General features: G+C 45.3%; 1 protein-coding gene across 2 annotated transcripts in view; it reads right to left on the reverse strand.

The window, feature by feature from the left end:
• Positions 1-588: 588 nt before the first annotated feature.
• Positions 589-23,861, reverse strand: part of LOC114704606 (aldehyde oxidase 3) — a 94,090-nt gene continuing 70,817 nt past the window's right edge. For both annotated transcript variants that reach the window (XM_028885935.2, XM_037210396.1), the window contains 6 exons: positions 23,238-23,290; positions 19,072-19,186; positions 16,855-16,920; positions 15,345-15,533; positions 8,123-8,290; positions 589-887 (listed from right to left, as the gene is read on the reverse strand). In XM_028885935.2, the coding sequence (XP_028741768.1) occupies positions 834-887; positions 8,123-8,290; positions 15,345-15,533; positions 16,855-16,920; positions 19,072-19,186; positions 23,238-23,290 (645 nt within the window). In that variant the 3' untranslated portion in view covers positions 589-833. The remainder of the gene's footprint in view (positions 888-8,122; positions 8,291-15,344; positions 15,534-16,854; positions 16,921-19,071; positions 19,187-23,237; positions 23,291-23,861) is intronic.

Genomic DNA, 23,861 nt, shown 5'->3' on the forward strand with positions numbered 1-23,861 from the left:
TTTGTAACAATAAAAACTGTACAAATGAAGTCAGCTGCTGTGGGTTATTCACATGCTAGAATATTCCAGACTGGACAATTTTAAATAGGCTCTGAATATCAAAATCTGAAGTGCTCATGCCCCCTGAACTTAACTCAGGGACACACTGATTGCAGGTATTTTGGCCTTTCACCTCAACACGGATTTGTTGGGGGGAAGCCGGATGCCACCACAGCTTTGGCATCCCAAAGCTGCTTCCACAGTGCCCTCAAATTCTCCTCCCGTGGCTCATCTTAGAGGCAACACCACCATATGTAGTATCTCAGGGAATCTTTGGTAAAGGAGAGTCTTAGGAAAAAAATCAATGACTTTCCAATAAACTTGTGCATTAAAATAACCAAGTGAGCACTCCTTTCATAGTCACCAGGGACTGTCAGTTCCTAAACTCCACATTTAATCCAGAGTGATAAATAAGTCAGTTTGCACACCACATCTTAAGTCAGGAACTTCAGAAACAGTAGGAAAACAGCCACAGAATCCTGCTCATTTCTCCCCAGGAACATATGCCTAGACTAGACATTCATTTTCTCTGTACACTCAGCATAGAAATTCTTCACACAGTGGAAAGTGCTCTTTATTATATTGAATTAAACATAGTCTTTGACTGGAGCTCCACAAACATCATTGCTTATAGTGTGCATGAGTGATCGACGATTACAAGGTATTTTGTAAATATGAAAATTTAAGAATTACCCCCAATTTTCTATGTATTTTAGATACAGATGTTTATACTAGTAACCTGTTGAAGCTTTAAATCCATTGGAACATCTGCTTTTGTGCTTGAACCCCAGGCATTAGGCAACCGGGATGGACCATGGCTTACAGCATTTAGAATCCACATGTGGAACCTAAAAAGGAAAAGTTTAAAAAAAAATACAGTTTAAAAACAAAAGAAAAAAAAAACCCCACCTAAAACAACTTACATAACTAATTGGTGGCAAAATAGTTTCTTATTCAAAAAGACATTTAGCCTATTTATTCATAAAAAATTATTTGCTTAACTTATATAAGAACATGTTTTCTCTTTCTCAACAGGAATTAAGTAATTTTGGATTTCAAACAATCTAGTTCTTTGACATAATAATAATAAAGCAGAGACAAAATGCACACAACACTGGATCCTCTGGAAAGAACCGACGGGGTGTTTTTAGACACAACCGCAGATGCAGGGCATCCACAAGCTCAAAGATGCGCTTTCTCCACATACAACCCCAGACACAGGGTATCCCCATGGTCAAAAATGTGCTTTCTCTGCATACAACCCCAGACACAGTATCCCCATGGTCAAAGCTGCGCTTTCTCCTCATACGACCACAGACACAGGGCATCCCCATGGTCAAATAGTGGAAAGATGCGCTTTCTGCACAGTTAATCTTCTATCCGGGTCTGTGACCTTGGTGATATGAGGTCTTATTAACCTAGGCAAACTGGAACCAGCTCAGAAGCAAGAGTTCTTCAGTGTGAGTGGAAGTAAATGTTCATCAAAACTGAAACAGAAAAGAAACAGAGGCAGCGAGTACACTTCCTAAGCAGGTCACACTCGTCACATTTGTGCGTGGTGATTGCTGAACATGTCAAGAGCCTCTTCAAAAACGGCCTGCAAAATGAAGGGCTCACTCATAGAATTCAGTGACCTGCCCCACACTCCACCAAGAAAGAGTTTTGCAAGTTTAAAGCTGGGCTTTTTGTTTTGGTGGGTTTTTGCTAAAGGAAGCAGAAATAAAACTCAGTACAAAAGCAATCTGACATGAAAAAGTCACCTCTTTCGGTTTCAAAAAGATGTAACCTTTAAAAAGAAGCAACTAGTGTCAAGTGGGAACAGAAGAGGTATTAAAGGTGCAGTAAGAGAAGAAATGATGACCACAGAGAGAAACAGAACTTCCACTTAGTGGGTGAAAACAGAAGGCGGCTATGACTGCTCACAGGTACGGTGGAGAAAAAGTTTACTGCACGTAAAAGGGAGACACAGTCAGAGGCAGGGACATCCGGGAGAGTCCAGAGTGGACATGACCAGACTGAGATGGACCATGTGGGAGAGGGGGCAGGAAAGGGAGAGAGGAGAAAGAGGAACCAGGTACAGCAGCCAGGAGGCCAAAGGTACAAAAGGGGCAGGTAACCAAAATGCCTGGATTATATAGGAAGAGCCTCAGGGGGAAGAGCAGCCCAACCTCTGGGCTGGAGAGTTCAGGGTAAGGGACTGGGTAGGCCAACATGCCCTGTAATAGGTAGGGACTGAGGGATGCTGGGAGAACCCGGAAGTCAGGTCTGCTTTGATCTGTTAAACGGGTACCTCAGTTGTCTGTCCTGGGTTTGAAACTTTACACTTAGGTCATCAGGTGTTTTCTTAAACAATCTTTTATCCGAATAATTTACAGATGGGCAAATGGACTCCATTAAACTCAGGCAAGTCAAAACTGACCAAAGATGTGAATTCATCTTTATTCTACAAAAATAGAATTTCCCACAATTCCCTTCAATTCCTGTTGGCTCCCAATAAATCAAAAGTGTAAGCTGACATTGTTGTAGCGTAATTAGTTTAAAAGCCATTTTATTTCTTTAAATGTTTCCTTTATATGTCACGCAAAGGAGTAAAACAAAGAATTGACCTCCACAGAGGCTGGGGTTGGTGGGTCAACAGAGAGGCAGGTGAGAGGTGAGGAGATAACAGATGCTGCTGGATGGAGAAGACAGACAGATGATGGATAGCAGAGGAGAGTGAAAGATGATAGTGACCTCTTTGCACACACGCGAGAGCAGAATTTTCTCTGTGTGCTGCTGAAGAAAGTATGACAACAGCAGAATTTTAACGTCTACTCCACACCACTCGCTCTTGATACTTTCAAGGTGGGGCGTGGAGTTTTAGTTTTGCAAATTCCTGTTCTGCTGCTTTGGGAAGTGAGTGGGATGTAATCGGGACACTGATTTTCGAGGCTGTAAAACACACAGATTTGTTGCTACGGGGCTCAGTCAGTGTCTAAGTAATTCTAGCAATGCATCCAGGTACCTGTGCTAGCCAGCAGCGCCTGGGCCTCTCCCAATGCACCTTCTTGCCTGATCCTAGGTTCAGCCTTCCTTCCCTGTAAACCCCCACCCTGAAAGCAGCACAGTCCTTTTGCTGTAGCAAATCCACTGTCCTGGGAGGCTGGCTGCTGGTGATCCAGTCCTCATCAGACTCCGGCAGGGGTTTGACTCTGCTCTATTTCAAAGATAGCAACATAGTTTCATTGCTGCGGTTGGAAAAGCAGATCTTTGCGTCAGTGGACTTACCTGTCAACTACGCACCTGTTCGTATGTGTTATGTCAAAACACAGATTCCTGTGAGATTTACCCAGGGTTCCTCCCTCTCCTGCCCCCAACCCCCCTTCGCCACAGGTGGGTGAAAAACCAAGTTATAGAAATCTGTCTGGAGGGAGGGGGTTAAAACAGAACACTAGCACATCCCTCGTGGGAGCCGAGTGTACAGATTGTCAAGTGGGAGCATTCAGGGCAAACCTGAGCCTCGCCTGCCGGGGGTGCCAGGGTTCACCAGCCTCACAAGTGCAGATTTCCTGGCTGGAGGCAGAACTTGGGCACCGGGGCACCTGGATCAAAAACCACTCGTTGCTTCAGCCAGGGCCCAGTGAGCAGCAGTCCACCAGGCTCACGGTGGCCGTCAGGTGGGCGTTTGGATCCCTGCGTGTCTTTTCTCCCAGGTCAACAGGAGGCCCTGGAGGCCGACCCACCCACCCACCCATCATCCTTTCCTTGGTTTCCTCTTCCCCTCTTCCCTCCCTCCTCCTTCTCTTCTTTTCCTCCTCCTTTGATAAGGACTTGTCACGTAGCCCAGGCTGACCCGGAACCTCATTGTATGGTTGAAGTTGACCTCTAACTCATGGCCATCCTCTTGCCTCAGTCTCCCAAGTGACTTTCCTTGTCCACAGAGACCTCCATTCCCTTCCTTGTTGTAACAGTGACTGTGGAAGTGAAGTGGGGGTCAGGGAAGGAAAGAACCAGGGGGCACTGCTGGATTTGGGGGGCATGGGGGCAAAGGCCTCTTGGAGTCTGGGGCACCTTCATCTGGGAGGGGTTATGGCGGTGTGGTTTTCAGGCCAGTAGTTTGCTCTGCTCAGAGTTGTGGTTAGGTGTGCTCCCCAGGGTACACAGGACCTGGGGACCTCCACATCAAAGGCCGAGCCTGCCATTTGCCGCCCCTCCCTCAGGTCTGCCCGCCCGCCTGGTGCCCCCACGAAGCCCACCTGGCTTACTCCTTTCTCTTTCCTCTTCACCTCTCCTTCCCCTTTTCTTCTCTTCTCCATTTTCTTTCTCCCCTCGTTACGATTTCACCCACAGGTGAATTTTTATCTATTTTCACGATTCTAATTGCTAGTGTGCACTAATGACTCATAAATCTGTCTGGAATTCTGCTCTCTAGTCAACCCTGAGGTAATCGCTTGTTAGCAAATTGGCTAACCGATTACTGGGCTGCAAGCCTGAAAGCGAATTCGCCACTCTCCTTTGAAGGATTCCCCGGCTGCCTATTGCTGTGAGAGGCAGTACGGCCTTTCCACTCATCCAGAGCACACAACCTTGGACTCGCCTGGATTCTCAGCTGCCCCCACTCCACTGAGTGGCAGGCACTGTGTGACCCTGCCTCGCCTTCAAATGCCACTAGCTCTACCCAGCTAAGTCTTTGTCGCCTCTTAACTCTCACGGCCGCTCCCAACTGTTTGCTCTCAAGCTGATTCACGGTATAGCGTCTATCGGGTTACTTCCTTGAGTGTATCATTCCCATGATCACATTACCTTCAAAGACCCGCCTGCCCCGGGGGAAGAAGCGAATTTACGTTTATGACCGTGTGTGGGAGTTCAGGCTCCTGTCGTGGTTTGCTCTGAGGATTTCCCTCTGTGCACTCTCCCCTCCGGGAAACCCACACTCTCTGTGTTCTAAGACAGCCTCATGCTTTTCTCCTCTGCCCTGCGTCTGCTCTAACTTCCCCCCACCCGGACTCCTTTCCCCGTCATCCCCCTGTCTCACCGTCACCTGTTAGCTGATGTTTTCTTTGTTACCTCCCGTAGGACTGCACTGGGCCCTGTCTACTCTGGTGCCGTCTTCCTGCGTCCCTTTCCTTTCAACCTTATGTCATCTTGTTCTAAGTCCCAGGAGGTGGAGGTTTCATTATGATTATCTGCGTCAATGCCTGGTCACACTTTTAAAGGTACGTATAAGAATGAAATAAAATGTGTATAGGCATCTCACTGTGCCCTGATCTCTCTTTTATCTTTACTCTTTGGAGAGGAATGAGTCTTAGTTTAAGTATACACACACACACATACAGGTACCTGGACAGACGGACGGACACGGACGGACGGACACACACACACACACACACACACACACACACACACACACACCCCGTAATCCAGTTGTGATTGGCTTGGTACACCTTTAGTAGAGACTATACTAGACATCTTTCACATGCGTTTTAGAGTCTGTTTTCATCAACTCAGGTTTGTACAAGTATGGTGGCCTAGAGAAATTTCAGCTGACACCATATTGAGATAATGGGCCAGTATTTATGTGGCGTCCTGGCCAAACCCATGCACCTGCCCCCGCTTGCTACCTTGACTCAGTTAAAATTCTTCCTTCAATCAGTTCTCCGTTATGAAGTTGAGGTTAAGAAAATCAGAACACATAAGGCTAGAAACTAGAGCCTATCTGGGGGCATAAAAAGATTGCCCATATAATGATCCTCAAAACATTTGTTCAGTACGAGCCAGTACAGTGATAACCACTTTTAAACCCAAGTTCATTTCCTACTCAGAGGGATACAAGTATGCAGGTGTTTTCTTTCTTTTAAAGATGTAGTGAGTGGCTCAGCTGGGATTTGAACCCAATCATCTGATTTCAAAGCCAGGAACCCCAACCACTTTAGTTGGCCATTTTATAAAGTTCAATGATAAGGAGCAAGAGAAACAGAACATGCCGCCTGCTCTCAGGGAGTCTGCCATCCAGTTGGGGACAAAGGATGGGTAAGCAGCTCACAAGTCATCTTTGCGCCACCAGAGTGCGTAGTTCCCAGCAATGGAGGGTTTGTATAGTCATCCCTGTTTCTGTGCCTGTCTTTTGCTAGACGTTGGATTCTTGGGGGCGTGAACGCGCATTGTTTACTGTGGCCGTCTCAGCCTAGCGCAATGCCTTGCTGCATGTAGTGGGTGTATTGAATGCAGCCGCTAGGCTGAGCTGAACAGGTAAACAGGTGGGGGTGGGGGTGGGGGCGGGGCGGGGGCGGGGCTTTCCCAGAGGACGAATGAAATGATAGCAAGGAAGAGGTGGGCGGGGTCACTGGGGGTCCGGGAGGAAGACCGCTTGAGGGGTGTATAAGGTGTTAGGGCTCCTCTCTTCATTTCTAGTTCCCTCTCCTTCCTGAATTTTGGACCTTGGGAAAGATTTTTTTTTTTAAAGCAATTAAAAGTTTGCGCTCCTTCGTTGGCTCCCGACAGCCTCCGAATCACCACACGTGCCAACATCTCTCAGTCTTGACTTCTTCTCCTGATGTCAAGATGTACAAGGGATTGAGCACGGAAGCCACAACAGCCCCTTAGAAAACCACGAGTGGAAGCCACACGTGTTCTTAAAATTCCAAGTACTGGGCCAAGTGAGGTAGCACACACCTTTAATCACAGTACTAGGGAGGCAGAGACAGATCTCTGAATCTGAGGCCCACGTGGTCTACACAGTGAGTTCCAGTACTCCAAGGGCTAATTGGAGGGACATACACCCTTAAAAAACAAAAACATAACAAACAAACATAACCTCTAAAAGGTAAAAAAAATTCTAGTACTCATATCTATCAACGTGAAATTGGTGGCTATGGCTTTACACGTGACTGTTACCCCCAAATTTCATGTGTTGGAAGCTTGGTCCCCAGTGTATGGGTGGGGTATTAAGCCTTTGGGAGAGGTTTGATTGGAGGACCTTAGGTCATCGGAGGATGTAAGATGAATTGCTAAATGGTCTTATTAATAAAAAACCCAGTGCCAAGTATTGGGGTGGAAACTGAAAGATCAGAGAAACAGAACAAGCCACAGCCAACCTCACCTCAAAACTCCTCAGCCGACCCTGTTTCCATGAATCCTCAGACTGAAAGCCTCTGAGTCCTCACTCCTGAGGGTCTCAGTTGAACTGCTGCTAAAATGCTTCTAGTTCCTGGTCCTCATGCCGTGTATACCTTTCTGCTTCCTGCCATCACTTCCTGGGATTAAAGGCATGTGTCTTTCCCAAGCAAAGTTATGAGATCTCAAGTGCTGGGATTAAAGGTGTGTGCCACCATGCCTGGTTCTGTTCTCAATGTGGCCTCGAACTCACAGAGATCCAGATGGATCTCTGCCTCCCGAATGCTAGGATTAAAGGTGTGTGCCACCACTGTCTGGCCTCTATGTCTAATCTAGTGGTTGGCTCTGTCCTCTGATCCCCAGATAAGTTTTATTTGTTAGAATACAAATAAAATATCACCACAGGAGGATACTTACGTAAAGTTAATTTTAGTTATAGTTAGCCGCAACCCAGTATACAAAGATATTACCATTCTCATCATATGAATAAAAAGTTCCTCACCAAGCCATCTTTAAATGCGGTGTGGATTCAGCACACACACAGTGCACTGCGCTCTACACTAAGCTGGTTTCTAGGATCTGTGGCCACATGTGGCTCACAGCTACAGCAGCAGACAAGGCCTGGCTGAAGACGTGATATGGAGTAGCCCCCTCTTCCTGCATAAGTGGTAGAGGGGGTGGATAGTGGCTGGAGATTGCTGTGCTGTGGAAAGAACAATAGTCTATGGCAGTTCTTTCGGGACCCATCGGGACCCAAGTGGGAAAAATCAGTTTTAACTCTTTAAACCCCACACTCCCTTCTACAAATATAAGAATCCCATAACTTCCTACTCGAAAATTCTCAAAGCAGCTTCCATTTCCCACAAGAAGACATCCTGTTTGTGGGGGTTTGTGAGATTGCTTTTGAACTGACCCATGTCCTCTGTCCCTGCACTAAGAATCATGAAAGTGGTTGCAGACATTCACAAACAAGAAGGACGGGGTCCCATACCAGGTCCGTAAACTGATCCTCGCAGGCCATTCGAATCAGCTCCGCCGTGGCCGGGCTGTTCATCGCCCACAGTGGGGGCAAGCCTCTCTCTGTCCGGGCTGCGGCCACAGCGTCAGCGATAGCGAAGAACACAGAAGAGCCCAGAAACAATCCGGCCTCACCGAGGCCCTGGGGAGGGGAAGACAAAAATGAGAAGTCTTTTAGAAACCTGGCCTTGGGCAGCCAACCCATGGGGCAGGACACACGGACATGGACATGGGGACACACACACACACACACACACACACACACACACACACACACACACACCCTGGAGCTGGCCTGAGCTGACTCAGTGCTTCTGAAGGGGTCATTATGTCCTTACGTCCTTGTAGCAATCTCGCGGGTAGGCAGGTAAGCCCTCTGACAGAATCTGGGCTGTTTGTTTAGCTGTGCCCAATGCCTCGGTCATGCTGGGGTGTAGTTAATGCTTGCTCTACAAACCCACAAAGGACTCAGCATGTATTTTTTGGATTGCCTCTTCCAAACAATAGCCTACTTGGGGATCATTCATTTCTCAAGATGATGGCCTTTCCAACCACCCTTAGGATCCATTCCAGAACAGGCCTGAACTCCGCTACGGGCCAGTTTCTATTTGTTTAGGAAGCTTGTTGGGACTCAAAGGAGCCCCGTTCTGGTGGTAATAATCCCAATGCTGGTTACACTTTCCAATTGATGATAGCCTGGCTAAGGCCTGGCATGCCCATGCCCAAGGGGACCATGTGGTTGCAGAAGAAGCCATCCACTGTGCCAACTGGGCTTTTAAGGGATGAGGAAGGTAGAGGAACAGCTTGTTAGTGGCTGACATTCTTGGAAGGGCCCGTGCCAAGGACTTATCTTTCTTGGTCTGAATTAAGTCAACAGCGGGGGTTCAAGCGCTTTCCCCAGGTTCAGAGAGGATTACGATGAGTCAAAGCCTTTTCAAGGCACACCTGTCGACTCTGTCCCGTGGAGGATGGTGCCTGCCATTGAGAGTCTCTCAGTGCTGGGCAGTGGTGGCACTGTCCTTTAATCCCAGCACTCTGGGAGCAGAGGCAGGTAATCTCTGAGTTCAAGGCCAGCCTGGTCTCCAGAGTGAGATCCAGGACAGGCATCAAAACTACACAGAGAAACCCTGTCTCAAAAAAAAAAAAAAAAAAAAAAAAAAAAGAAAAAAGAAAAAGGAAAAGAAAGAAAAAGAAAAGAAAGGAAATGACTAGCTTTGATAATACGTGCAGAGTCCCTAAGGGCAAAACAAGTTTCCTCTAAGGAGGAGTGATTCTGGCCCAGGGCATCAGTGCAGAAACCACACCTGACTTCCCAGCCTGCTGCCCACCACCCTACAGATCTTGAATTTGTCAGTTTTACATCCGTGTGAGCCAATTCCTTAAAATAAATCCCTCTCCGTGTGTATACAGATATATAGACACATATACGTAGATTCACGTGCAAACATACATATAGACACACATGCATGTATACATAACACTCATGTCTAACATAAGCATGTGTGTATCTCCAATACCCAGAAAGAGCCCATTGGTCCTGTTTGTCTAGAGAGCTGATGCAGGGCAACATTGCAAAGGTGTTGGGAAGAGGGAAGAGCTGGCTTCATCCAAGGGGCTGAAAACGCTAGGCAGCTTCACCATGGAAAGGATGGTACAAGAAGCCTGGGCAGCGATTGCCAGGATGACTATGCAGGGCTCTGGAAGCCATGTTCAGAGCTGTGACTTATTGCCAACTCAAGGGAAGCCACCAAAGCCACTATGAATCACATATCTTTCTTCCCAGCCTTGTACTCTGTGGTTAATCCGTTGCGTTAACAGATCAAGTATGCCTTAACTCACATAATATGCCAAAGAAATCCTTCAAGCAGTGACTAATGCTGAAAACCAGCTGGTGGCGAGGTAGGGCCAAGGGCTTTGAGGACATTATTGTTCCACAGGTACTGGTCCAGTCACCTCTTCAGGTCTGCTCTCCTCAATAGATGGGTCTCCTTGGCAGGAGGAGCCATCAGGTTCTCATGGTATCACCCTTGTCCTCGATGGGTCAGAGTGATGGAGATAGATAGGCAAAGGGGATCTTGTGGCTGCATTTCTGTATAGCCGTGACACGTGACGATGGGGATGTGTCATGAGAAATCTGTCACTGAGCCATTTTGTCCTTCAGCTGCACAAAGGCGGCAGCTACAGGACCACCAAGCCACAGAGCCTGACAGGTAAGCCTGTGTCTAGGTGGTCCATCATTGCAACAAATATTATCACATGGCAGACGGCTGTCCCTGTCTCCTTTATGTGCTGGCAAGCCTTCCCACATGTGTTAGACTACTCATGCCTTCCAGAAACTGGGGGAGTGAGTGCCCTGTACTCTGAGTGCTCTGCATGGGCTTAGGTGGCTACAAGTAGAGGTTTTCAGGCTTAGACAACATGGCTTAGGCCCCCAAACCTGAGCTGGACGCTCCCGAGAAAGCCGAGTGTCTAGGTCTGGGGGCGAGAGACTGACATTAGAATCAATCCAGAGTCTACATTACCCACCCCCAATCTAAGTATACCAGACTCTAGAGTTAATTGTACCCTAGGAAAGTACTCAAACTCCCAGAGCCCGGCACATGAACCATGCCCATTTCCTTAATTTATGAGGGGAAATTAGACTATACACACAATCCTGAGCTGGCGACTTTCCACCATCAAATCCACAGGGGACACACTTGGTGATCAAAGACTCCTCAAGAGGCTTAAATTAGCCAGAAATACATGACTGATTGTCCATTATGGACACCAGGAAAGCCTTGATGAGCAATGTCACCACCTTGACCCAAAATAGGGATTATATGTTTCATGGTTAAGGCTAAACTGTCGTATTCAGGTATTTGTGAATATTCGATGAAAGACTGACTACCTGGCATGGATGAGCTCTTGCCTATTAGTTAAGACAATGACACAGAATGAATGATGGCCTCATCTTCATCGTTAACCTAACTGCATTAGCATCACCTAGAAAACTGGGGAGATACATGTTTGGATATGTTTGTGAATACTTTTCCAGACTGGATTCACCCAGGGGTAGAGAGAGCTGATCTGAACGCGGGTTGCACCATCCTGTGGGCCAGAGTGTTAGCGAAAAGAAGAAGAGGACAAAGGAGAAAAGAAACCGAGAGTCAGGACCCCTACTTCTCTGCTCCCCGGCTACCGTGAAGTGGTCTCCCTGCCATGATGTAGTGGATCTTCTAAAGTCATGATTCAAAACGAATCTTGCTTTTGTTCGGTCCTTTCTGCCAGGTATTATCCGTCACAGCCACGCACAAGTGACTGACATACCTAAGTGACATTAGCAGCTAACATCCTCCTCAGCTGACTTTGAACAGACCACTGCCACACTTTCTGCATGGGTAGTGTCCTTAAGCTTTCAGATCTACAAAGCCTGCACATCCATTGTCACATTTTAGGTATGGAGACTGGGACCCGGGTAACTTATAAGGAAGGAATCAGGTCACATTCCCAAACTTTATACCATGCCCTACTGCGTTTAGTATCAGCGTCTCCTACACACTGTTTCTACTGGTTATTGTTGTTGGAACATGTCTGCCTAAGGTCATGTGCTGACAACTCATTCTCCATACATTGCAAGGTAGGACATTTAAGAGGTTGTTAGGTCATCAGGGCTCCGCCTTCATGAAAGAATTAATGTGGAGTGGTATGCTATAAAGGTGAGTTTGGCCCTTTTTTTTTGGTCTTATCATTCTGTATCTTCTACCATGGCATAAAGTAGCAAGAAGTCACCACCAGAGGTGACTCGCTAACTTTGGACTTTGCCAGCTTTGAGACTGAACTACGTTCCTTGTAAGTTACCCCGTCTCAAGTATTCTGATACAGCAACACAAAGCAGATTAAGTCAGCAAGCCCTGACTCTTCCTGCTCTTCAGGTTACGGGATGAGCTCTGCTGTCCTGCCGTTTGGGATTGAGCAATGTCACAGGTGTCTACCCATCCTTATTATGTAGTACTCCCTCGCTGCCTTAGAAGGCACCCCCTTTCTCCTGGTTGACATTAAACAACCACATGACTTAGGTGCACGCACCTTGAGTACAGTCCTACACTGATAAAGTATTTTGATCAGTGATGGACAGGATATGCAACAGTGGTCCCGCATGTTTATAAGGGAGCTCAATAATTTTATTGTTTAGTGACATCATGACACCATGGCACCACATGTTGTCCCGGTGTTTGTGAGGACGCTGATCTCGACAGGACACACTGTTCTGAGGGTTGTACAAAACTACAACAATACAAGTACACACGGTACACAATACTTGGTAATAAACAACTGTGCTTTAGTTTCATGTTTGCCTTATTTTGTTGCTATTTTAGGATACACTTATATTCATTTAAAAAGCTGACTGTGAACCAGAATGCTGTGTCATATTGGCAGCAGCTTCTTGTACCATGTTTACTGTGTTTCTCAGGTACATAGAGGGACCATGTTAAGTGACTGAAGCATACCATTTAGGTTTGTGTAGTATATGCTATGATATTCCTATGGAATCACCGAACTCAAATTTCTTGGAACGTACCCTCATGGTGAAGCGATGTGCAATTGTGCCGGGCTGTGGAGAAGCACCCAAGACAAGTGCTGAGGGGCTCAGTCTCTCCACATGTGCAGATGAAGTCATAACGCTACAGACTCTCAGAGGACAAATGCCCCTGAGGTCCAAACAAGATGCTAAAGGACAGCCTGACAAGCCCAGCCTTTCCACGAGGGTCTTCCTACTCTTCTCTGGTCCCAATGGGGACAGTGTAGGGTGGGGAGGGAGGGGAAGCCAGGAGACAGTGATGGGTAGTGTTCTACATCAAGAAGCGTCTTCTAACCTACACTCGGCTTGGTTGAAAATAAACACCTGACAGGTGGAGCGTAGTGAGGATTTTGAAATATCGTGTGACCTGCTCCCCCTGGCTGTGAAACTGCACGAGGTTACAGTCCCTCTAGTTTGGCAACCAGGTGGACTATTCCAGGGTTACAGACCGTCATCGTCCAGGAGGGCAGTGTATCACCACTGATCTCCTTCTCCGGGTACAAATAGGTACATTCTCCTGGGAAGAGGAAAGTGCAAGGGTCACAGGCCATGTTCATGGACCTGAGCAGGGTCTGCAGCAGCCCAGCCTTGTAAACATGTGCACAGAGTTCAACAGGATGTTGTTTGTCTCTGGTTCCTGCCATCTAGTTCACAAGAATTGGCTTTTCCCAGAGCAGGTTATTTCAATGCTGTGAAAAATGGAATCTGGCAAAATACATTGTGATCGTCTTAATTTTCCTTTAGTGAAGTCCAGTTAAAAGAGAAAACCTCATGTGGTGATACAAGCCCCTAATTCTTCAGTAGCCTTTTATGAAGTCATTCATAATTTATGAATTATGAAACTAAAAATTGTTTAGTTTAGCCAGGTGGTGGTGGTGGTGGTGCATGCCTTTAATCCTAGCACTCAGGAGGCAGAGGTAGGCAAATCTCTGAGTTTGAGGCCAGCCTGGTCTAGAGCAAGTTCTAAGACATCCAAGGCTACACAGAGAAACCCTGTCTTGAAAAACCAAACCAAACAAAAACCATCTAACCAACCAACCAACCAAAAACCAGTTATTTAGTTTGAAACTTACTCTGGAATGAATTTAAGCTTGTGACATTTGTTAAGGCTGAATGAGGAGTTTACACCTCACTCTATGTTGCTTACAAGACAAATTATATTGAGAATGCTTCTGACAAGAAATGGTATATGCATGATTCAGAGCAGTGTTTCACCAAATTTCTTCTTATAAACCACGGTAATTGTCTCTTTTTTTTTTGTTGTTTGTTTGTTTTTTGAGACAGGGTTTCTCTGTAGCTTTGCAGCCTGTCCTGGACTAGCTCTGTAGACCAGGCTGGCCTCGAACTCACAGAGATCCACCTTCCTCTGCCTCCTGAGTGCTGGGATTAAAGGCGTGTGCCACCACCGCCCGGCGGTAGTTGTCTCTTAGTGTGTGGTATGTGTGTATGTGGTGTGTGTGGAGTGTATGTGTATGGTGGTGGTGGGGTGTGTGTGCCTGTGTGTGCCTCTGTGTGTGTGTGTGTGTGTGTGTGTGTGTGTGTGTGTGTGTGTGTGTGTGTGTGTGTAAATACAGAAGCTGGTGGATGACATAATTTTTGGGATCACCATAGATGTGGTTTGGATAGAGAAAGATGAAGATCAGTTCAACCCATCTAATGCGTACTGTATGTTTCCCGTGTTTAGCCCCTGCTTTGGGACTGTGAGACACACGGGGGCAATACAGCTTTGTTCCCCCAGTGCTCACAGCTAGCTCCTTACTAGTGGGCGAGGTTATGCATCTATAGAAAGACATTTAAAGTTGGGCAGAGAAATAGGAATCGCCGGTAAGAAAAAGCAAAGAGCAGGCAGAGGCACACAGGAGAGGCAGGTGTTGTGGGCCCCCGGAGACTGAGAGAGGTCAGTAGAAGAAATCCGATGAAAGTCAAGTAGGTTAAGGGCTAGAGAGGTCCTTCATTGTACCCAGCAGCACTGAGGTCTCTGGGGACAGTTGTTTAAGCAGCATGGTGGGGTGGAAGGCAGATTACAGAGCTGAGAAGTGAGTAGGTTATACACCACATTAACATGCTCTAATGTAATGTGATCTAGGGTGAGAAGTGTGAAATGACTTTAGTTGAAAATATTGCCTTGGCCTTAATTTACATTTCTCCGTTCACGCCCCCATCCTCTCAGAGTTTCTGCACATTACAAACAGTGACCAATTCTCCAGTTCTGCAGGTGGAAAGCGCCACCATGACTATTCAAAGGATTTTTTTTTTCCAAGACAGAGTTTCTCTGTTTATCCCTGGCTGTCCTGGAACTCACTTGGTAGACCAGTCTGGCCTCAAACTCAGAAATCCACCTGCCTCTGCCTCCTGAGTGCTGGGATTAAAGGCGTGCACCACCACCTCCTGGCTACAGAGGAGGATGTCAATCCAGCCTTTTTTTCTTTTGTGATACTGGGGATAGGACACAGGGGCTTGTACATGCCAATCAAGTGCTCCTCCACCGAGCTACATCATCACTCCTACACTTGATCTCAGCCGAAAGGCCGAGAAGCGATTACATCATCACGCCTCTGTCCACTTTCTTTGGCTACTGTTCGGAACATGTACAGATAAATGGCAAGCTGAACGAAGCCTGACCATATGTACTTACCTTAGAAGAGTAGATGGCTTTTGGATTTTGGGTTGGTGTCAGCAGGGACACATGGAATTCTTCGGGGATATCAGTAACTGAAGGTATTTTGTACTGGCTCGGACCACGGGTGTATAGGACTCCTTCAGGAGAATATTTCAGCTCCTCTAGAGTATAAAGTCCAAGACCTTGAACAAAGGCGCCTTCAATCTGAGACACAGAAAAATGGATGAATGTCATTTTTTAAATGATGTGCTGACTTCCCAAGCATCAGCAAAAGATGTCATCTTTCAAAAGACTGATTCCCTCTGGAGTGTAGGTCCCTTAGCTCCACGTGTTCTGCCTGCAGGTGTGAACAACAGCCTCTGAAACCCCTGGGTAGGTTTCAGAAAACTAACAGGACTTGTTGCAGAAACAATAATGCTTATCTTTAATGGTTGGATAAGTCATTTGCATAGCAGTGATTTTAGAAACAGATGTCTGATGCCCCTGTGGGACCTGTAACAAGTTATTTGTACCCCCAAGTCATTCAATGAATGGCAAGACCTCTCTTTTTCTAGTTGCTAGAATGCCCGTTCTGAGGATTACAGCAGGTCTTGGATCTGTTCTTTTACAGGGAAGAGTTTCTCAGCACATACTTTTAGCAATGGGCTGGTATTAGACCACCTCTACGCCCTTTGCCTCATTCCAAAGTCTAAAATCTTAACATCATCTGATCATTATTTTTTAGTTCAATAGCTATTTGAGTTGAATTTAGCTCCACAAAAATGAGAGTCAAGAAAAAACAATGTTTTCCAGAGGACCTTGGTTCCATTCCCAGCACCCACATGGTCGCTCACAACCGTCTGTAATCCAGTTCCAGGGAATCTAAAGGCCTCTTCTGGCCTCCGTGGGCACCAGGCACACATGTGGTCCACAGACATGCATGCAGGCAAAACACTCACACACATAAAACTTTAAAAAAAAATCAGTGCTAGGGACTAGAAATGTCTACAAATGTTGTGTGGAGAGAGACTGTCTTTGTTCATATCGTAATGTACTGAATATTGGGGTTCCGTTAAAACCACAGTGAATACATGCGTGTGATTCTTCCCTGTGGAGTTAAAGCCCCCCTGCTCCCCCCCCCCTGCTCTCTCCTCTCTTTTCTTCCTCTCTCCCTCTCATGATGCTGATGCTTATGTGGCTTCAACTACCACTGTCCCTCCAATCACTTCCAAACATATGACTTCTGCCCAGGGCCTGAAGACCAGTGTTCTTCTTGGTGGTTTCACTGGGGTCTCTCATAAGCAACTTGAAGTCAACACACCCAAGTGGAACCCATATTCCTGTCTTTGAAGTGTGCACTCTTTTACTTACATCTCCACTCCTTGGGATACATTATTATGTGTGAAACAAAGAAAAGAAGAAGACAGTGAAAACAATCTTAGTGAATGGACCAACTATTTAGTGATATCCAGAAAATAGAGCAGGTGAAAATGTGGTTAGCATGTGAAGTATTTGGATATTACTTCACCAACAAGGTATTGCCTACCTGGCCTATGTCCACAGCTGGGTTTATACTGAAAGATCCATCCATAACAATGTCAGTTCTGATGTTCTGTGGAGAACAAAAACATGATTGCTATATATACTCCTCTTATCAACAATAAATGTTTTCATTGATTAGGGCATAAAAGGTGATTCTAAAAGGCCACGACAATGAAGTTCTACTATTGGTAAAGGTCATAAAAATACCATATGTTGTTAATGAAGAGGTGCTCCTTGGGATAAATACGAACCAGGTATTGTTGAGTAAGCTATGACCATAGAGTTGTTGACATGGAGTCTGTTAGAATTTTTAAAGTTCACAAGTACCAGAGATGAGCCCGCCTTCCTACAAATTTGAGGTTGTGAAATTTTACCTTGCTCAATTCTAATATTATACAGCCACTTGAAATAATGGTTATGAAGTAATAATGTGTAAAGTGGTCATGACAGCCAACGAAATAAAGAAAACCAGACCATAAAATTATATACACAGATGAGAACACTCATCAAAACATCAAGGTCCAGTAACCAAAATGTATCATTTTGACTAACCTAATTAAAGTACACAGTCAGAACTCACCAACATGTCCTAGCTCATTCTAACACAGACCTCCCCCTTTTCCCTCTTAAAATCAACACTTTCATAACTGCTGCTGTTTCTGCCCAATTCAGATTCAGGCACCTTATCTCTTTGCCTTGCTTAATAAAGAATCTTTTTGTATTTTGTTTGTGCTTAGAACAACACCACCAACAAAAAGTAAATTATCAGAATTAAATATTTTAAAAATACATGGCATGCTATTTTAAAATAGTAATATTATAGAAGAGGTTTTAAAAGCATGTTGTTTTGTGTTGAAAATTTGTGGCAGGGGGTTGTTTTTTAGGATTAAAGTCACCCCCTGTACTATGTTTTTGTTTTTTGAGACACATTCTCACTTTGTAGCCCAGGCTGGACCTGGAACTCTATGTAGTGCATGCTGGCCTCAAACACACATTCTTCTAGTTCTATTGCCAATGAGATGAAAAGGATGCAGGAGACTTTATGGTTTGTGGTCATCATCTGGTTCCGTCTTTAATTCGGGGTTTTCCTTAACCCAAGGAGACAGTGCTCCTGGCTGATCACTTCCTGGGTTCCAGGTAGCCATTGCAGTTTTGGGAAGCCCTAGATCACCTTGGTGAGAGTGGATTTCAGCCCCTCCACATTGCAGAGCTGATTCCTGGCTGCCCTGGCCTGTTTTCCTCCCTCTTTCAGTGTGGCTGGTCTAAGGCTTTAGTGTCTAGTGTCTATGAGAGCACTCTCCACAGGCCAGAGAATGAAAGCTTACAGAATGTCACTGTCCCAATGTCACTGGGCTGGTGTATGGCACCGCAGAGCAGGCCATGTCACGCTGGATTTCATACCCTGGGACAGAGTGTCACCCATCCTCAGTGTGGAGGTGCTGCAGAGACCTGAATTAGCAGGCCTCAAGGCCCAGTTCTAAATTCCCACAGAGACCCGCGCATCCAGCTCTTTGGTGAATTGTCCTTAATGCACGTCGGTATGCTGCAGATGAACGAACAGTGGCTTGATGTTCGGGGATGTTTGTTTTTAAGTTCCTTTTGTGCAAAACCTGAAACTACGGTGATGTGTTGAGAACAGTATTGGGCGAGAATCTCTGACTGTGTGTTCTTGCTATACCTTATAGTAATGGTCACTTGGACTTGGCCAGTTAACTCTTATAAAGCTCCCATATTCCTATCAGTAAGTGAGAGGATCAATAATAATTTCTAGCTCATGGAGTTTTTAATGGAGCTGAATGAGGCAAGTTACTGGAAGGTTCTTCATTGATTTCAAAGATGTGTATAAATGCTAGTGGTCTACAAAAGTAAAGTTCTGTTCTACAGTTATTGGCAGACGACAACTGAGACCAAGAATTCATAACTGAAGTTATGTGTCCTGGCTCCGGAAAGGGAAAACCTGAATGAGACAGAGGTCCAATCACCCAATTAGGATGACCACAGCTCTCCTTTCTCACCTCCTCCTCCTCCCACCACCAAGGTCTGTTCATCTCTCCATCGAAACATGCCTGCATCTGTCCCTTCCCTCTCATTCCCTATGAACACTTGCTTGCACCAAAATTTCTGTTTAGTAAATATTTGCATGTGACATGCAAATGAAGGCAGGCCACATCACCTTTATAACACACACTGACTACACTGGTTGCACATGTTTGCCACTTACCTTGTGAGCGCCGGTCAGACAATCGATTTCAACCTCAGAACAGGCGGCTCCAAAAACAAAATAGGGGAAAATGTCACCTTCTCCCTTCTCCCAGTCCATGTCGGCTTGGTAGCCCCTGAGAAGACAGACGCAGCCAGTGGTCAGGACAGGGGCTCATCAGTGAGACTGTCTCTAAGAATATGGGGATGGCTGGGCGGTGGTGGCACACACCTTTAATCCCAGCACTTAGAAGGCAGAGGCAGGAGGATCTCTGTGAGTTCGAGGACAGCCTGGTCTACAGAGCGAGTTCCAGGACAGGCGCAAAGCTACAGAGAAACCCTGTCTCGAAAAACCAAAAAAAAAAAAAAAAAAAAAAAAAAAAAAAAAAAAAAAAAAAAAAAACCAAAAAAAAAAAAAAAAATGGAAATCAGAGGGAAAAAAAAAAAAAAAGAATATGGAAACCAGAGAAATCCAGGTGGCTTCAGGGGTAAATTATTCACAGAATGTGGAGCCCTGAAAATCCTGCGAAGGACTTGGCCTGGAGGAGAAGGGACATGCCTACCATGAGGAGGGAGGGACATGATCTTCATGTGAGGTTTCAATAAGAGACTCCACTTTTAACTTTAAGCAAGCGTAAAACCTTTAAGACCTACACTGTTTTTAAAAAACCAAAACCAAAACCAAAACACAACACCCAACATCATTCTAAGTGATCATGACTGTGAAAAGAAAGTGCATATGATTTTCTTTTTGAAAAACAATTCCTTGTTGGCTGGAGAGACGTGGCGTGGAATGTGCTTTTTGTTGGAGGTGAGGCTAAAATGAGTTCAGGGACAGCATCTCTCAGGTCCGGAGGCAGGTGGCAATCTCTGGTCCTGGAGTTACTGCTGTGATGTTATAGGAGGCCTGATCCAAATACCTTTTTGATTTAGCATTTGCTTTGCAAATTATCTTGAGCAGTCATGGAGTCAAAAGGTCCAGAATCTCATTAAGAACTGTGAAAGCTAGAAGAGCTGGGGCGAACATGTCACTCAAACTGTTTTCACGTGGCCGGGTCAGCTCTCTTCAGTGAGGGACAATTACTATTGATGCTGCTTTTTATCTCACGAAGGTGGACATCTAGGTCCCATGATCAAGCCTTTCTCTCCGGCTTTGAAATATTTTCTCTATAGCCAAGTTTTCACCTGAGACCAAAACATTTGAACTCATTATCTTGCAGAGTCTTCTAAACATGCCAACTTACAAACACTGGCTTGAAAAAAAACTCACAGATTCCTATTTCTGAGATTTATCACTGTTTGGGGCATTGTGTGGGTCCATAACATTAGATAAACCCCTATAAACAAAGATAGCCACCATCCCTTCCAGAACTTTCTCTTCTTCCCAGTGACACTCTGTATCAATAAAAACACTGAAACTTACAACATCCCCTCTCTCCCTTATGGTGGTATTTTATTTGTACTGAAATGTGATTTTATTTGTATGTTAATAAATAAAGTTGCCTGGGGGTCAGAGCTAATAGCAAGCCATAGCAGAGCCGGGTGTTGGTGACGCACGCCTTTAATCCCAGCTCTTGGGAGGCAGAGGCAGGCAGATCTCTGTGAGTTCAAGGATACAGCCAGCATGGAGACACAAGCCTTTAATCTCAATACCAACCATAGAAAACCTGGAGATCTGTACAGACAGGCCGTGACGAGGGAGTCATGTGGTTGGGTTTACAACCAATGAGAAGGCAGAGCAGAAAGTCTATATAAAGACAAACACACAGGAAGTAGTTCTCTTGGCAGAAGAGGATAGCTGCAGAGTGAAGGGTAAGGCTCTTAGCTCTGACCTCTTGGGCTTTCATCTTTGCATTGGCTCTGTGTTTCTTATTTAATAAGACAGTTACTTCTACACTCCCTACCAGCTACCACTCGGCTTTCAGCCTCAGAACTTGACTCTTCTGGGAATCTCATGTAAATGTTATCATTTGATATTTGTTCTTCTGTGACTGCCTTAAATAAGGTGTGTGTGTGTGTGTGTGTGTGTGTGTGTGTGTGTGTGTGTGTGTGTGTGTGTGTGTGTTGTTAGGGATTATACCCAGAGCCTTATACATGCTGGAGAAGTACTCTACTACTGAACTATACCCCAACTCCCAGTTTTTAAAGCCACTATGAAATCTATACTCACTGACCACATGCAGGTTTTGAATCTTCGTGCATTGGTTTCTATATGCACACGTGAATTCTTTCTCATCCCTCCCTCTGCCCTTACTCCATGAAGAAACTTCACAATTCAATCTTGAGTCTGAAGTATCTCTCGGCAGTGTTTTGTTTTGTTTCTATTTCATTGCGATTGCTCTAAAATTATCTCACACTTGCATCATTGTTCTTACAGGTTCATTTTTTTTTTTTTTTTTTTTTTTTTTTTTTTTTGAGATAGGGTCTTGCTGAGTAGTACAAGTGACCTAAAATTTGCTATGTAGCCTACGCTATCTTAAAACTCTTGATCAGCCTTGAAAGGGTGAGAATTACAGACGTGCACCACCGTGCCTGGTTCACTTAGAACAATCTGCAGACTCTGTTATTGTAAACTCTTCAGGGCTAAGTGCCTCCAGGTGAACGGTGCAGCAGTAGTTGATGTGTTTGTAAGGCCGCATGTCCTAACACAGGCCATTGCTCTGAGAAGCTCTGTGCCTGGCCCTGGCTCCAGCCACACATAAGCAATTCACCTTTCTACATATGCTGGCACTACTCACGCGAGAGCTCACAGACCGTCAACCCACTGTAAAGCACTTTGTCAATGAACATGTCTTTATATCCATGTCACCGTGGGGAAGGGGGTGGCCAGATCTCTCTAGTGTGCTTTAAGCAGGCAGCCAAGTAATCCGGGACCTGCTGTTCCAAGCTGTTCTTCCACAGTGTATTTTGGTACATCTACGCCTCTCTAGCTTCTGGTGTACCTCAGGATGGCTACTACCCTTTAAACCCCCACTCAGGAGTGGCCCTGTCTTTCAGGGTCTTGTCTGTGAAACTAAGCAAAACTGAGCACCCTCACTCCGATTTCTAAAGTTCACCCTTTCCCTGAGCGACTAACACTTGAAGATCTCCTTACTATGAGCTGTGTCTTACCAGACACACCAGAGCTAGACATCAGCAAAACACACCACTATTCCCCCCTAAATCATAAAAGATGTGCCCACGTGTGCTCATGGGGTAAGAACAGGCTTAGTTTTCTGTTGCCTCTGGTGAGATATCTATTGCCTATTTGGACAAGCATCCTTGTCTGAGAAACCGTTAACTTGCTTTGCACAACTTCTTTTTTTTTTTTTTTTTTTTTTTTTTGGTTTTTCGAGACAGGGTTTCTCTGTGTAGCTTTGCGCCTTTCCTGGAACTCACTTGGTAGCCCAGGCTGGCCTCGAACTCACAGAGATCTGCCTGCCTCTGCCTCCCAAGTGCTGGGATTAAAGGTGTGCGCCACCACCGCCCGGCTTGCACAACTTCTTATTCTATTTGTAGAACTATTCTGGGCTCTGGCTTGACTCACGGCTTCTATAAATTCCCATATGACAGGAGACAGGATGCAGAGCAAGATTTCTGAAGATCAAGAGTATTTAGAAGCACCAAATCCTGGGTCATGTTAAATATCAGGACCAAAAGTATAAGTAGTAAGTTCATGCTAGACTATATAAAAACTTGCTAAAGTCACTATGTCTTTCCACTCTACACATATGAGCATTAGCAGGAAACCTTGAAATCTATAATAATATACACCTATGTTATATAATATGTGTATATAACATAATTTGTACATAGTGTGAATAAGAAATTGCATTTAGGGCCAGGAGGTGGTGGTGCACACCTTTAATACCAGCACTCAGGAGGCAGAGCCAGGTGGATCTCTGTGAGTTTGAGGCCAACCTGGTTTACAGAGTGAGTTCCAGGACAGGCACCAAAACTACACAGAGAAACTCTGTCTTGAAAAACTGAATAAAATAAAAAAATAAATAAATTGCAATTAGGAAACTGGGACTAATCTCAAACTTATCTACTTTTATAATAACATAGCACTTCTAATGAAAACCTTCTGGTGAAAATAAAATAAGCAATAGACATCACACTGAAGATATAAACAACCGAACACATGTTTCCTAAGCTCTTTTCATTTCTAAAGAGAATAGCTTTAGGATGACACAGACCACCTCTTACCTAAAGTATCCCGTGGCCGAGAGGCTAATGCTTTGAGTAAAAGCTTCATTGACCTGCAAAAGAGGAATACTGTTTTCAAGGGACAGACACACAGCTGGGCAAAGCAAATACCCACTGTCCATTGCGCTTTCCCTTACTCTTGGGTATATGCCTCTGCAGAATGAACGTGGAGCATACTGCCAGGTGAGTGTTCACCGCTTGCTCGGGAAGTCTGACTGGCTTGTCTGACTTCCTCTGAAGAGACTAAGTTGCTGGTTTTGTGGATCCACTGATAGACCAATGGAAAAGGGATGAAAGGTAAATTTTGGTGGGAGTTTAAAGGTAGGGTCCCCAAGCAAAACCTGATGAAGGCTTTCCACCTTCCTGTCCCACCCCGGGAGAATTGGAATTGTCCTGAGAACAGAGCAACTATGGTAAGAAACATAAATACACACACACACACACACACACACACACACACACACACACACACTCAAGTTTCAAAGGAACACAGTGAAGAATGAGGTAACGTTGATAAATTACAGGTTACATGATCTTGTCACTCAACGTGTTCCATCTGTCACCAACTCCCTCAGGGTGTCCCTTTGTCAATGTTGTCAATGACCCTGACTGATGGGAACGCTC

This window comes from Peromyscus leucopus, chromosome 13 (assembly GCF_004664715.2).
Source record: "Peromyscus leucopus breed LL Stock chromosome 13, UCI_PerLeu_2.1, whole genome shotgun sequence".
Taxonomy (NCBI): domain Eukaryota; kingdom Metazoa; phylum Chordata; class Mammalia; order Rodentia; family Cricetidae; genus Peromyscus; species Peromyscus leucopus.